Source organism: Monodelphis domestica, chromosome 1 (assembly GCF_027887165.1).
Source record: "Monodelphis domestica isolate mMonDom1 chromosome 1, mMonDom1.pri, whole genome shotgun sequence".
NCBI classification, from domain to species: Eukaryota; Metazoa; Chordata; class Mammalia; order Didelphimorphia; family Didelphidae; genus Monodelphis; species Monodelphis domestica.
Genome location: NC_077227.1, coordinates 311,803,505 through 311,817,942, shown reverse-complemented (window position 1 = coordinate 311,817,942; position 14,438 = coordinate 311,803,505). Strand labels below are relative to the sequence as shown.

The following is a 14,438-nucleotide window of genomic DNA, read 5'->3' as shown; positions in this document are numbered from 1 at the left end:
TAGACCAAGTTATCACTCTTTGCAGATGACATGATGGTCTACTTAAAGAATCCTAGAGATTCAATCAAAAAGCTAATTGAAATAATCAACAACTTTAGCAAAGTTGCAGGATACAAAATAAACCCACATAAATCATCAGCTTTTCTATATATCTCCAACACAGCTCAGCAGCAAGAACTAGAAAGAGAAATCCCATTCAAAATCACCTTAGGCAAAATAAAATACCTAGGAATCTGCCTCCCGAGACAAACACAGGAACTATATGAACACAACTACAAAACACTCTCCACACAACTAAAACTAGACTTGAGCAATTGGAAAAACATTAACTGCTCATGGATAGGATGAGCCAATATAATAAAAATGACTATTCTACCCAAACTTATTTATCTATTTAGTGCCATACCCATTCAACTACCAAAATACTTGTTCACTGATTTAGAAAAAAGCATAACAAAGTTCATTTGGAAGAACAAAAGATCAAGGATATCCAGGGAAATCATGAAAAAAAAACACATATGATGGGGGCCTTGCAGTCCCTGACCTTAAACTATATTACAAAGCAGCAGGCATCAAAACAATTTGGTACTGGCTAAAAAACAGAAAGGAAGATCAGTGGAATAGACTGGAGGAAAGCGACCTCAGCAAGACAGTATACGATAAACCCAAAGATCCCAGCTTTTGGGACAAAAATCCACTATTCGATAAAAACTGCTCAGAAATTTGGAAGACAGTGTGGGAGGGACTAGGAATAGATCAACACCTCACACCCTACACCAAGATAAATTCAAAATGGGTGAGTGACTTAAACATAAAGAAGGAAACCATAAGTAAATTGGGTAAACACAGAATAGTATACATGTCAGACCTTTGGGAGGGGAAAGGTTTTGAAACCAAACAAGACATAGAAAGAATCACAAAATGTAAAATTAATGATTTTGACTAGATCAAACTAAAAAGCTTTTGTACAAACAAAACCAATGTAACTAAAATCAGAAGGGAAACAACAAATTGGGAAAAAATCTTCATAGAAACCTCTGACAAAGGTTTAATTACTCATATTTATAAAGAGCTAAATCAATTGTACAAAAAATCAAGCCATTCTCCAATTGATAAATGGGCAAGGGACATGGATAGGCAGTTCTCAGATAAAGAAATCAAAACTATTAATAAGTACATGAAGAAGTGTTCTAAATCTCTTATAATCAGAGAGATGCAAATAAAAACAACTCTGAGGTATCACCTCACATCTAGGAGATTGGCTAACATAACAGCAAAGGAAAGTAATGAATGCTGGAGGGGATGTGGCAATGTGGGGACATTAATTCATTGCTGGTGGAGTTGTGAACTGATCTAACCATTCTGGAGGACAATTTGGAACTATGCCCAAAGGGCGACAAAAGAATATCTACCCTTTGATCCAGCCATAGCCCTGCTGGGTCTGTACCCCAAAGAGATAATGGACAAAAAGACTTGTACAAAAATATTCATAGCTGCGCTCTTTGTGGTGGCCCAAAACTTGAAAACGAGGGGATGCCCATCAATTGGGGAATGGCTGAACAAACTGTGGTATATGTTGGTGATGGAGTACCATTGTGCTAAAAGGAATAATAAAGTGGAGGAGTTCCATGGAGACTGGAACAACCTCCAGGAAGTGATGCAGAGCGAGAGGAGCAGAGCCAGGAGAACATTGTACACAGAGACTAATATACTGTGGTATAATTGAACGTAAAGGACTTCTCCATTAGTGGTGGTGTAATGTCCCTGAACAACTTGCAGGGATCCAGGAGAAAAAAACACCATTCATAAGGAAAGGATAAACTATGGGAGTGGAAACACCGAGAAAAAGCAACTGCCTGAATATAGAGGTTGAGGAGACATGACTGAGGATAGACTCTAAATGAACACTCTAATGCAAATATTATCAACATAGCAATGGGTTCTAATCAAGAAAACATGTAATGCCCAGTAGATTTACGCGTCGGCTATGAGGGGTGGAGGGGAGGAAAAGAAAATGATATATGTGTTTAATGAATAATGCTTGGAAATCTTAAAATAAAATATATAAAAAAAAAGAAAAAACCACCCTAGACAATATAAAATACTTGGGCATATATCTGCCGAGAGAAACACAGGAACTACATGAACACAAGTATAAAACACTCTACACACAGTTAAAACTAGATCTAAACAATTGGAAAAACATTGATTGCTCATGGGTGGGATGAGCTAACATAATATAAATGACAATCCAACCCGAAGTAATTTACTTATTTAGTGCCATACCCATTGAACTACCAAAAAACTTCTTTACTGAATTAGAAAAAACCATAACAAAGTTCATTTGGAAGAACAAAAGATCAGGAATATCCAGGGAAATCATGAAAAAAATTGCAAAGGAAGGAGGACTTGCAGTCACAGATCTCAAACTATACTATAAAGCAGTGGTCATGAAAACAATTTGGTACTGGCTAAGAGATAGAAAGGAGGATCAGTGGAATAGACTTGGCATAAATGACCTTAGCAAGACAGTCTATGACAAACCCAAAGACCCCAGCTGTTGAGGCAAAAATCCACTATTTGATAAAAACTGCTGGGAAAATTGGAAGACAGTGTGCGAGAGATTAGGTTTGGATCAACACCTCACATCCTACATCAAGATAAATTCAGAATGGGTGAATGACTTTAACATAAAGAAGGAAACTATAAGTAAATTAGGCGAACACAGAATAGTATACATGCCAGACCTTTAGGAAGGGAAAGATTTTAAAACCAAGCAAGACTTAGAAAGTGTCAGAAAATGCAAAATAAATAACTTTGACCACATCAAATTAAAAAGGCTTTGTACAAACAAAACCAATGTAACTAAAATCAGAAGGGAAGCAACAAATTGGGAAACAATCTTCATAAAAACCTCAGACAAAGGTTTAATTACTCAAATTTACAAAGAATTAAATCAATTGTACAAAAGATCAAGCCATTCTCCAATTGATAAATGGGCAAAGGACAAGAATAGTCAGTTTTCAGATAAGCACATGAAAAAGTGTTTTAAATCTCTTATAATCAGAGAGATGCAAATCAAAACAACTCTGAGGTATCACCTCACACCTAGCAGATTGATTAACATGACTGCAAAGGAAACTAATGAGTGCTGGAGGGGATGTGGCAAAGTAGGGATATTAATTCGTTTTTGCTGGACTTGTGAATTGATCCAATCATTCTGGAGGGCAATTTGGAACTATGCCCAAAGGGCGATAAAAGACTGCCTGCTCTTTATTTCAGCCATAGCACTGCTGGGTTTGTACCCCAAAAAGATAAAAAGGAAAAAGACTTGTACAAGAATATTCATAGCTCTGCTGTTTGTGGTGGCCAAACATTGGAAAATGAGGGGATGCCCTTCATTTGGGGAATGGCTGAACAAAATGTGGTATATGTTGGTGATGAAATACTATTGTGCTAAAAGGAATAATAAAGTGGAGGACTTCCATGGAGACTGGAACAGTCTCCAGGAAGTGATGAAGAGCGAAAGGAGCAGAACCAGGAAAACATTGTACACAGAGACTGATACACTGTGGTACAATCAAAGGTAATGGACTTCTCCATTATTGTCAATGCAATCAATGTCCCTGAACAGTCTGCAGGGATCTAGGAGAACGAACATTATCCACAAGCAGAGGACGAACTGTTGGAGTAAAAACAGGGAGGAAAAGCAAGTGCTTGACTACTGGGTTTTAGGGAATATTATTGAGGAGAGACTCTAAATGAACACCCTAATGCAAATACCAACAACATGGAAATGGGTTTGAATCAAGGACACATGTGATACTCAGTGGAATCCGTGAGTCAGCTATGGGTGGGGTGGTGGTGTGGGGAGGAAAAGAAAATGATCTTTGTTTCCAGTGAATAATGAATAATGTTTGAAAATGTCCAAATAAAATAATGTTTAAAAGGAAAAAAAAAAGAGAGCTGCCTTTGAATCTATGAAGTCATGGGTTCAAGTTTTATCTCTGACATGTACTGTTTGCGTGACCCTCTAAAAGTCTACATCCCTCTAGAACTCTGAATTCCAGAGGAAGTGCCAACCTGATTTGGTAGAGAGGACTGTCCTTGTTTAGGTGTTTCCTATGCTGGGGAAATCAAAAGTCAAGTCTTTCTTCCTGTCTTACAAATTTTGTCTTCTTTTCCAGAACCAGTATCTATCCCTGAACTTGGTTAAATCTGCTTTTCAAGGAAGATTGATTGGACTTTTAAGTTGAAACCAAGGGCTTAATTCCTGGACATAATGTAATTTCTTAATATTTTATAACAGTGAGGTCCTTCCAGGGTAGAATTAATGGAAAAGGATAGAATGATTGTGAGGTGGGTTAGAGATTTGTATTTTCATTGTTCTGTGGTGGTAGAATTTTGGGGTTGGTGACATTTATTGTGATAGTGGCAGTGTGGTGTAAGTAAAGGGAAAGATTACATTCCAGTTGAAGACCAATATTATTTAAAAGGTTGTTAAGACAGTATCGAAAGTACTTAAAGTAATAGAAGAAATGGTATGGAAAAAGGCAAGTTTTGTGCCTGAGTTCTAAAATTGTGGGAATAATCTGTTGACTAGTTGGTTATAGCACGGATGGAGGAAAGAAAATAGTGTATACTGTTTGCATGAACCTTAATAGAAGAGAGGTCAATGGGAGATAGTTGTAGTGAAAAAGTGGCTTTGAGAAAAGTAGAAAATGAGAAGCCTGTCTGCCCCTATTCTTGATACTTTGCTTTGGTTGGTTCTCCTGTGAAATGATTGTAATGGATTTTGATGTCTTTGGCATTGGTATGGGAAGAATTGTATTGTTTGGTTGAAGAATTCAAAGACAGAGGGAAGTTTATCATCAATAGTAATAATATTCCTCAGGGCTCAATAGAATACGCAAAGGGGATAGGAGAATTGGGGGGCAGGGATGGGAAGGCAGAAGGGAAATTAGTCAAATCAGCAATCATTTATTAAACAATTACTATGTTCCAGGCAGTGATCTAAGTGTTTGGGTTACAAAGAAAGGCAAAAGACAGCCTGCTTTCAAGGAGCTCACAGTCTAATGGAGAAGACAACATTTAAATAAGTAAATACTGGCAAATATATTACAAGATAAAGTGGATATAATCAACAGAGGAAAGGCACTAGCTTTAAGGAGCATTTGGAAAGAATTCTTGTAGAAGGTGGGATCTTATTTGGGATATGAAGGAAGCTATGGAGGTAATGAAGTGAAGAGGGACAGAATTCCAGCCATGGAGGATAGACAGGAAAAATACATGGAGTTTTAATATGAGTATCTTATGTGAGGAACAGGAAGAAGGCCAGTGTCAGTGTCTTTTAAAAAAATTATGGAGGTGAGTATAATCATTAGAAGTTTGGAAAATTGTAAGGGACCAGGTCATGAAAGCTTTTAAAAAATCACACATATTTGATCCTGAGAGTGATAAGGAACCATTGCGATTCATTGAATAGGAAGGTAACCAGAGTGTGAGTGAGTGAGTGAGTGAGTGTGTGTGTGTGTGTGTGTGTGTGTGTATGTGTGTGTGATAATCAAACCTGTGATTTAGGATAATTAATTTAACAAATTTACAAAGAGTAATTGTGGGTTAAATGCCAGTTTTTTTTTTTCAGGATTGGTATAGCAACTGGACCCGTAATTTCCTAAATATAGAGCACTCTTGAGAGGAAAATTCTTTAGAGTTGCCTCTATTAAATATTAAGAGATTTGCTTAGTGTCAAAAATATCTGCAACTTGATATTAGGTTCTGCTGGTACTCAGGTCTTTTCCATCCACAATACCATGCTGCCTCTCAGCTGGTGTTATTGCTATCATTCTAAGGTGAAAAGTCTAGATGTCTAGGTTTAGAGAGCCATTGCACTAAGTAGACTGCTGCAAGATGCTGAATTACTAAAACTTGAAGAACATAGGATTAGTAGAATTTTATAATTTTGAACTCTGTTATGTGAAGTGTCACACCATTTCCTGGCCTTTAATTTTTAGGATTTCTGGTGGCATTTTCAAAAAGTGTAAGCTACCTGATTTAGATAGACCTTACATACAAAATCTCCTTATTGTCTTTATGTTTCTTAAAGTTCCATCCATTTTCTGTAGCAGAATAGAAGAAAGTGAGGGGACTCAGGGAAGACACATTAATTTCTATCTCAGGTTGCCTAACTCTTGATACTGTTATGAGACTTTTGTGTTATAGTCTTAGAAACCTCCTACTACTCCTACTGCCTTAGTTGAGGGACAACTCTATACCTGGCAGCCTGGCATAATTGTTGTCCCCAGGATAAATATATGAGAAGTAGAAAAATCACTATATACACCCCAAATTTGGAGATGTTTTCCTTCAATGTCTTTGTAACTAAACCATGTCCTTGAGAATTCATTAAGTGTTTTCGTTGTAGAAGGTTGGTATTTGTAGTCATTATCCATTGTATGTATGTATATATCTATAGGGGATTTTAGAGAGTGGAAGAGAGAGTAGAGTAAGAGTTAATTGTACAAACTGGGAACCATTCAAGGTAGATATATGCATATCCAGGATAAAAAAGACCTAAGCTTATGTCCAGAAAAGCAACTTGAACTTGAATAAGCATTAGCTTTCCTCTCTTTTGTCTCACCAAGTCTTCACATTCAAAATGCTTTGAACTCTGATTGGAAACCAGCCCATCATTCATTGTAGACCTTTGAATATCAGTGTGCTTCACAGTCACTCTTGTAGTGAACCAGTCTAGTCTTTGAATTTTATTTTTGCCCCTTTCCTGAAACAGACCAACATTCTGGAAATAATCTTTTCTATCCCAGCACCATTACTTATCTGTATTGCTTTTTTAAATGGTCCAATGATTTCTAAAGTATTATTCAATTAAAAAATCTATTTTACCTTCTATCTTAGAATCAGTACTGTGCATTGGTTACAAGGCAATGAGGATTAAATGACTTGCACATGGTCACACAACTAGGAAGAATGTGAAGGGCAGATTTGAACCTAGGACCTCTCATTTGTAGGCCTGTTTTGCAATCTTCTGAGCCACCTAGATACTCCTGTATTTACATCTAATAAAATTAGAAAACATAATATATACATATAATATTCCCACTCTCTGTCTTTTACTGTCTCTCTCTGCCTGCCAGCTGGGTGCACCTCCTCCTCCCCCCGTCTCCTGTCTCTCACACAATGTGCAGATCCAGTATATTCTGGACTCTGATTTTTTCTATTTGTGATTTTAAGGTTAAAACAGTAGTTCTGTTATCCTACATCAGAGTAAAGTATTCATCTATCCTGATCTCTGTTCCATTTAAATGAAAACAAGATCAGATTTGACTTTGTAAATTCTAACACATTCTTAAAAAAAAAAACAAAGACTTAAAAAATACTAAAAATCTAATTCTTTAACTCCAGTAAATGCCACTTTATAATAATACTGACTACATATATCCTTCAGCTTTGGAAATCTTAGATGTTTATGTAAGCAAAGAAATTACCACTTCTGCAGATAGGTCTGCAAAAATACTAGCTATCAGCAAACTTCTGACATGATATATCATATGATGTCACAGTAGAAGAGGCCAAGGTGGATGAACAGTTTTACACATTCTGCTAGAACATGAGAAAGCAAGGAATAAATGTAACGGTTTGCTCATGGTGAGAACAGGTGCATTCCAAGTAATTGGTCACATCCAATTGACATTAAAACTTTTTGTTTTTTGGTATGTGTTTTCAAAGACTATTGAAATGTAAGGGTGTTTCCCCCCTTACTTTCCACTATGTTCCTCTCTCCCGATTTCAGAACAGTCGAATTTTTTTCTTTTCATTGCTAATTATTGACTTTGCTTTGAATGTTTGTGACTCATAGCCCTTGGTATTATTTCTGATCTTCATAATATTCTTCTTTCTTTCTTCTTTTCTTATCTTGTCTCTTCTGTCTTCCATGCTTCCTTATTCTTATAAGCATTTATGTAAAAAAGGGTATTTAAAAAGATAGCCAATAACCAGTTAAAAAAAATATTTACCTTTTCATCTTACAATCAATACTGAGCCACCTAGGCTCCCCTCTCCCTGATAACTAATTAAAGTTATCCTTTTCTTCTAGTTATTGAACTGACCAGTAATGAAACATAAGACTTACCTTTAACTCTTTCATTTTTACTGGATCTTTATTTTGTTTGGCAGTAGTAGGTATCTCTTAACACCCACATTTTTTTTTCCCTTGGGTGTGACATAGAAGCTACTTTTTAATTTAGAGCTATACTGAAGAAATAGAGAACTGACACTGAATAACTGAGTACACAAATGACAAACATGCTTAATGTAACCCATCCTCTTTCTATAATTTAATGTGTGCTTATAAGTCAAGATGCCTGTTTCCTCTCCTACTGGATTCTCCAGTTTGCCCCATTCAATTAATTAAACAAATATTTAGTACCAACTGTGTACTAGAATTCATAGTTATGATCACTTAAAGTCTAACTTTGTCATTTTACAGAAGAGAAAATTGAAATCTAAATAACTTGCCTAAGGTTACAGATCTATGTAGTAAGTGAACTTCAAGATACAGTAACTTTTCCCTGTTTATTTTTGAAAATTGTTTGCTTTTTTCCTATACCTGAGGGGAAAAATAGAGCTATATTTGTTTTTCAGGATATGTCTTTATCTTTCACTTTATAATATATTCCTTTTTCTTAGACATTTTCTTGCTTCCCCAGAAAACAATGAGCTTTATGATCCTTATTTCTCTTTTCTAAAAGATGTTTAAAGTTGTATTTCTATAAGCTTTCAAGCTTAACTAGATCACTCTTTTCTTTGCTGAAGAAAGGATATGATTTTTTATACATAGGAAATGGCACTTTCTTTTTTTTGCTTATTACCTCAGGATGTGCAGTCTTTAAAAAATTAATTTTAATTTTTTATTTTAAAAATTTTTCCATGGTTACATGATTCTTGTCATCTCCCTCCTCTTCCCCCCCTCTATGAATTGATAAGCAATTCCACTAACATATATTATCACTCAAAACTCATTTCCATTATTATAGGATATACCATCTTATTTTGTTTTCTATATGTTTTGGTTCATGCAGTTGAATGTTGTTCCTCTATTCTTAATGGGAAGTAGTGATGTTTTTTCTTTTCTTTAAAAGAAGAGACTTTTATTAATGCCTTGAATTCTAAATGCTTTAATGTAGCGACTCCACAGTACTTAACCTTATTTTTTTTTAAGATAAGCAAAACTGTCCAAATTAAACAATTACAAATGAGAGAGAATGTAATAATCTGTATCCATGGTTCTTGACCTTCTGTTGAGAGTGAAAAATGTGTATTGTTGGCTTAATCCTTTAGAACCATTCAGAGTCCTAATTTGGTTTCAGTTCTGTTTCTATTTGGATATGTAATTGTTGTTTATGTTGTTTACTTGTTTGGTATCTTTCATCCTGAATTACTTTATATTGCTCTTCATGTATTTCTCCAACTTTCTCAAATTTGTTGTTCCTTTTAGTTGTATTTTGTAACATTTATACTACTCAGTTAGTTCAGAGCTAGTAATTTTCACCAAGAATGCTAGAATTTGATTGGGTTAGACATTAAAAACCTAATGGTATTATGGTATATAGGGTAATGTAGAGCCATTGACAATTTTTAATAGTATTGCTGTTTTGGGGAACAAGATCTGTGGTTCATAGGCTTATTACAACATAGATGCTGACTTTTTTTTTTGACAATTTACCTAACATTACTTCATTTCCAATTAATATGTTAAAAATATTTTTAATTGAGTTTTTTTTGTAATTCTTGATGTTCTATATTATGAAATATTCAGATAAATGACTGATTTTTCAGTGGGCTAGGGCCCACTTTTTTCATGCTTTGTTTTTTTTTTATGTTTGCTATGCTGATATTGCCTTTTTATGGATATATGTAAAATAACCACAAAGTTACTCTACTGTCTTGTTCCATGTAATTTCTGTTTAGTTATAATACTAGGTAATAAGAATTAAATTCTAAAGATGCTTTTAATTTTCTATTACCACTTGGTAAGTAGGTTATCTTTTATTAAAAACATTTTTATATCTCTAGTGTTACTCTACTTGTTTGGAGGTGAATTTTTTATCGCTCTCAGCCCTATCTGGGCCATTTTTTTGAAGACGCAAATAGCTCTTTATAATTGTAGTCTCTAGGGCACCACTAACATTTAGGACTATCCAAATCTTAAATGGCTTGTCTTTATAAAGGAATAGGTTATTCTTTTTTTTTCCCCTTAATAGAAATCATAGATCCTTGTACTGGCATCTTTGTCATACTCTTCATCCCTTAAACGATTTAATTTATATTCAGTTTAGTACTTTCTTTTGGGTATGAAATGGATTTCTTCTTTGATGAGGCATTTCCATCAATATATTCTCCCTTTTTAGAACTTAGAGCTAGACAAGGATTTGGTAATTATATACTTAAGAGATGATGAAGCAGATGAAATCACCCAAGAAGAGAATGTAGAGAGACAAGGAAGGACACTTAGTGCCTGCATCAGAGGCACTGTGCTCTATGAGCTAAGCAGAATTTCAATATCTCAGAAGAAATGTAAGATGTACATATTTAGAAATCTCCATTTTAAATGTTCATTGGTCTGTTTATACTCAAGCTGTGATAGAGACTTCTGAGCTTGTTTTTGTTTGATAAACCATAACCGTACACACTGTATGTAGATTCCAACATATTGATGTCATTTTGATGCTCTTCAAAAATGGGGCAACAACCAAGTAGAGAGAGGAGACTGAGAAAAATGCAGTTAGATATAGAGGAAGAAAACTAAGAGAAATAGTATTATGGAAAAGCAGAGAGAAAAAGAGTATGTCTCATTCTCTGATAGGATGCTAGATAAATGTGATGTATTGTTTTTATTGGATTTTTGAAGAAAAGCCAACAATGCCATACTGTTTCTAAAAAGATGAATAAAACTTTGCTTATTAGGGTCTATTTTTGTGTGTATGCACATTTATATTTCAATAAAATTCTCCTTTTCTTTGAAAAGTATAAATGTATGTCAGTGAATTTTTTGTTCAAATATAAACTCTTTATCAAAAGTACTGCAGGAAATTATAGAATTCATAATGGAAGAAGCAGTGGTAATAATGAAAAAAAATTATTTATCCAGTTTAACATTTTGCTTAACAGGACTATACTTAAGATCTATAAGAAACATTCATCTAGCTTACTCTTAAATCAGTAATTAATTCTACAGATATTTATTTAGTACTTGTTATATGTCATACATTCCTTGAAGTGGTGGGGAGATAAAGGCAAAATGCAACACTTCTTACCCTCAAGAAGATTCTTTTGTAAGAGAGACATCGACATGTAAAAGGAATATGCAAAATATATACAAAACAAAAAGCTAACTGCTTGGCAGTATGGAGATCAAGAAAGACTATGTGGAAGGGGATGTGACCTGAGCATTAAAGGAAACTTAGGACTATAGAAGGGAACAACGTGAGAAGAGACTTCTTTCCAGGCACAGGGGATTGCTTATACAAAGACATAGACATGGGAAAAGATAATGTCATTGGTAAGGCATTATTGAATATGAGAGGGAACCCATGTTGATGAAGTTAAAGATTCTTGACGTTTTGACATTTGGGATATTTGTCCTTATGTATATTAAACCAAAGAGTTTTATATTATTCAAACACGTTTTTTCCATTATTATTCTTCGATTTTTTAACCTTGATTTAAGCTTTTTTCCTGTATTGCCTTTTATGCTACCAAAACTGATAATTTTAAGATGTAAATAAAAAGGTCCAAAATTAGATCTTTCTCATGCTTTTCCCCCCATTTAAATAAGATAATCTGAATGTATAAAAAAAAAATCAGTGAATTTCTTTTCAGGGGCATGTCTTGGATTACTAAACAACTAATCTTTTAGCTCATATTTAATTTAAACACAGAATATTTCAAGATTTCATTTAATTTATCCTTAATATACCACTCCTAACAATTTAAGGAGTGTTGCTTAATAAGGGATGCTTATTTGGTTTGTCAAGGGAAGGTTTTATGGAAAACTGTAACTGTTCATAAACAATTTTCTTCCACTTGTATAAGAGGCCCCTTTCATCAAACACCATGTTATTTTATTTTAGATTTCGTGCCTAGAGAAGAGGGTTCTAACTAGAGAACAGCTTTTTTCTCTCATTATGCTTTGGATTGATTTTCCTATTTTGTATAAGACTGAAGAAATGGAATGGTTAATTTGATGTAATTTCTTTTTGTAGGCTACAGAAAGTGAGATAGGAGATGTGGATTTAACAGGTCTCCCTGAAGCACCTGTTGATTCTGAGGATGAAGAAGAGGAAGATGAAGACATTGATCGAACAGCTGATCCATTACTGGGGAGAGATCTTGTCCGAGAATGTCTGGAAAAGGAGCCTGCAGATAAAACTGATGATGACATTGGTAGGATACATACTATGTCAATTATTACTTAAAGTTTAACTTGAAAGAAGTCACCTTAAAGCTTAAGATTGCTTAGAACTTTCTTCTTTCTTTATACCTTTATATGATCAATAAATGTTTAAAACTCCAGTAATATAGTATTTTGTTTCCCCAACTTTCATATAATGTGTTATATTGCTTAGTGCTTATCATAGTTATGTTAAGGAATGTTCCTTCATTTATATTTCCAAATGAATTACTTAATATCATCATATTAACATGAATCAGTTAAAGATTGCTATAGTTTACCTTTGAGCCACATATTGCAGGGCTCTGATTTAGAAGATGGTCTGCAGATGATAGTGATTTTGATATATGCTTCAGTACCTCCCAGAAAGATTTCTATAATTATACATTGTCAAATTGTAGTCTCACCTTTTAAACTTAGCTAGACTTAGTTCATTTTATCCAAGAAAAAACTCTGAATACTTTATAGATAACATTTTATAGCACTTTAAGATTTGCAAAGCACTTTACATACTTTTTTTCTTACCTGAGTAACAACCACTCTATATTTAGTATAGTACCTGGACTATGGATAGTATTATAATTTTAATTTAACAGATGAGGAAACTAGGTCAACGTGAAGGGGGACTAGTCCATGGTCACATAGTTAGTACATGTCAGAGGTAGTAGTTCACTCAGTTCTTCTTTTTTTTTTTTTTAAATTTAGATCTTTCTGACTCCAGATCTAGCACTTGATTCTTTGTATCACTGTTTTTCTAAATGAAGAAGGAATACATTTATGTTATTTAGCCTTAGCATAGTCTTTGAAATATAGTCATTTCTCAATTACTTATCTCTAAGTCGAATGTCATAGTGCAGATTGTCTGGACCAGGTAAAGCTTTAAATTTCTTATTTGTGTTGTTTGATACATTTTCATATAAAAATGGTCTTTTATTTTAGCCCAGTGGTTCCCAACCTTTGACCTCCCTTGTGGGCAATGAAATTGTTAGAAAAATTCTTTCATTAAGTGAATCTATTTTCTATAGACAGAATAATCAGTCTCCCACATATATTTATTGCTATTTCCAAATATATAAAGCTGCTGTTGTGATGACTAAAATACACATTTAAAAGCATTACCAAATTCATAGCAATTTTTGACATCATGTATTGTCTTAGTCAAAAGTTACTAATAGTACAACTGCTATCATGTAAATCCATCAATTTTTTTTTATGCTAAAAACAGGTCCTCAAACTTGACAAGGCAATAAGAGCTAGCATAGATGGCTTTTTAAAGCAGATCACCCCAGAGAAGGTATGAACCAATAATCTTGGAGAGAGGCCAGCTCTACTTTGGGAGGTGGGGTGCTTTGTATCAGATTTGAGAGGCAGATACTGTCTTTAATAGATGAAAGAAGAGCTCAACTGGGTCCCAAGTTTGGGAATTTGGACAGCTCCAGAGTTCAGATGATTTCATTTGTTTTTGAAGGGTTGTGAATTTCCAGATCACCTTACATACCTGTGTCCACATGTAAGTATTAAACAATTTTGTAGTGCCAAAGAGAAAGAATTTTTTTGATTGTGTCATTAAAAAAATACTATATTCTTCTTTTAGCACAAAAAATCAGGAGCTGACTAAGAATTTTAAGCTAGTATTTAACTTGGGCTGCTATCTTAAAAATGTAAGACATTACTGTTGTCATATCAATATTTCATTTTCCTTCTAGAGCAATTATTGGAAATTATGCATCAGCTCCCTGCCTTTGCAAATATGACCATGTCTGTAAGAAGAGAACTTTGCTCAGTTATGATCTTTGAAGTGGTAGACCAGGCTGGAGCTGTCATTCTTGCAGATGGGCAAGAAGTAAGTTGTGGTGAATAAATATTTGTTATAGGTTAAAGAAATGACTCAATAGATTACATTTCCTGAAACATATCTAGAAATTAGATTTTGAAAAATTTGCCAAGTTGAAAATGTGTAGTCTGTACA

At 34.3% G+C, this 14,438-nt stretch overlaps 1 protein-coding gene across 5 annotated transcripts in view; it reads left to right on the top strand.

Moving 5' to 3' along the window:
- Nucleotides 1-14,438, top strand: part of RAPGEF6 (Rap guanine nucleotide exchange factor 6) — a 285,799-nt gene that overhangs the window by 170,041 nt on the left and 101,320 nt on the right. For all 5 annotated transcript variants that reach the window (XM_007473406.3, XM_007473405.3, XM_016431778.2 and 2 more), the window contains 2 exons: nucleotides 12,282-12,462; nucleotides 14,176-14,312. In XM_007473406.3, coding sequence (XP_007473468.1) covers nucleotides 12,282-12,462; nucleotides 14,176-14,312 — 318 coding nt within the window. The remainder of the gene's footprint in view (nucleotides 1-12,281; nucleotides 12,463-14,175; nucleotides 14,313-14,438) is intronic.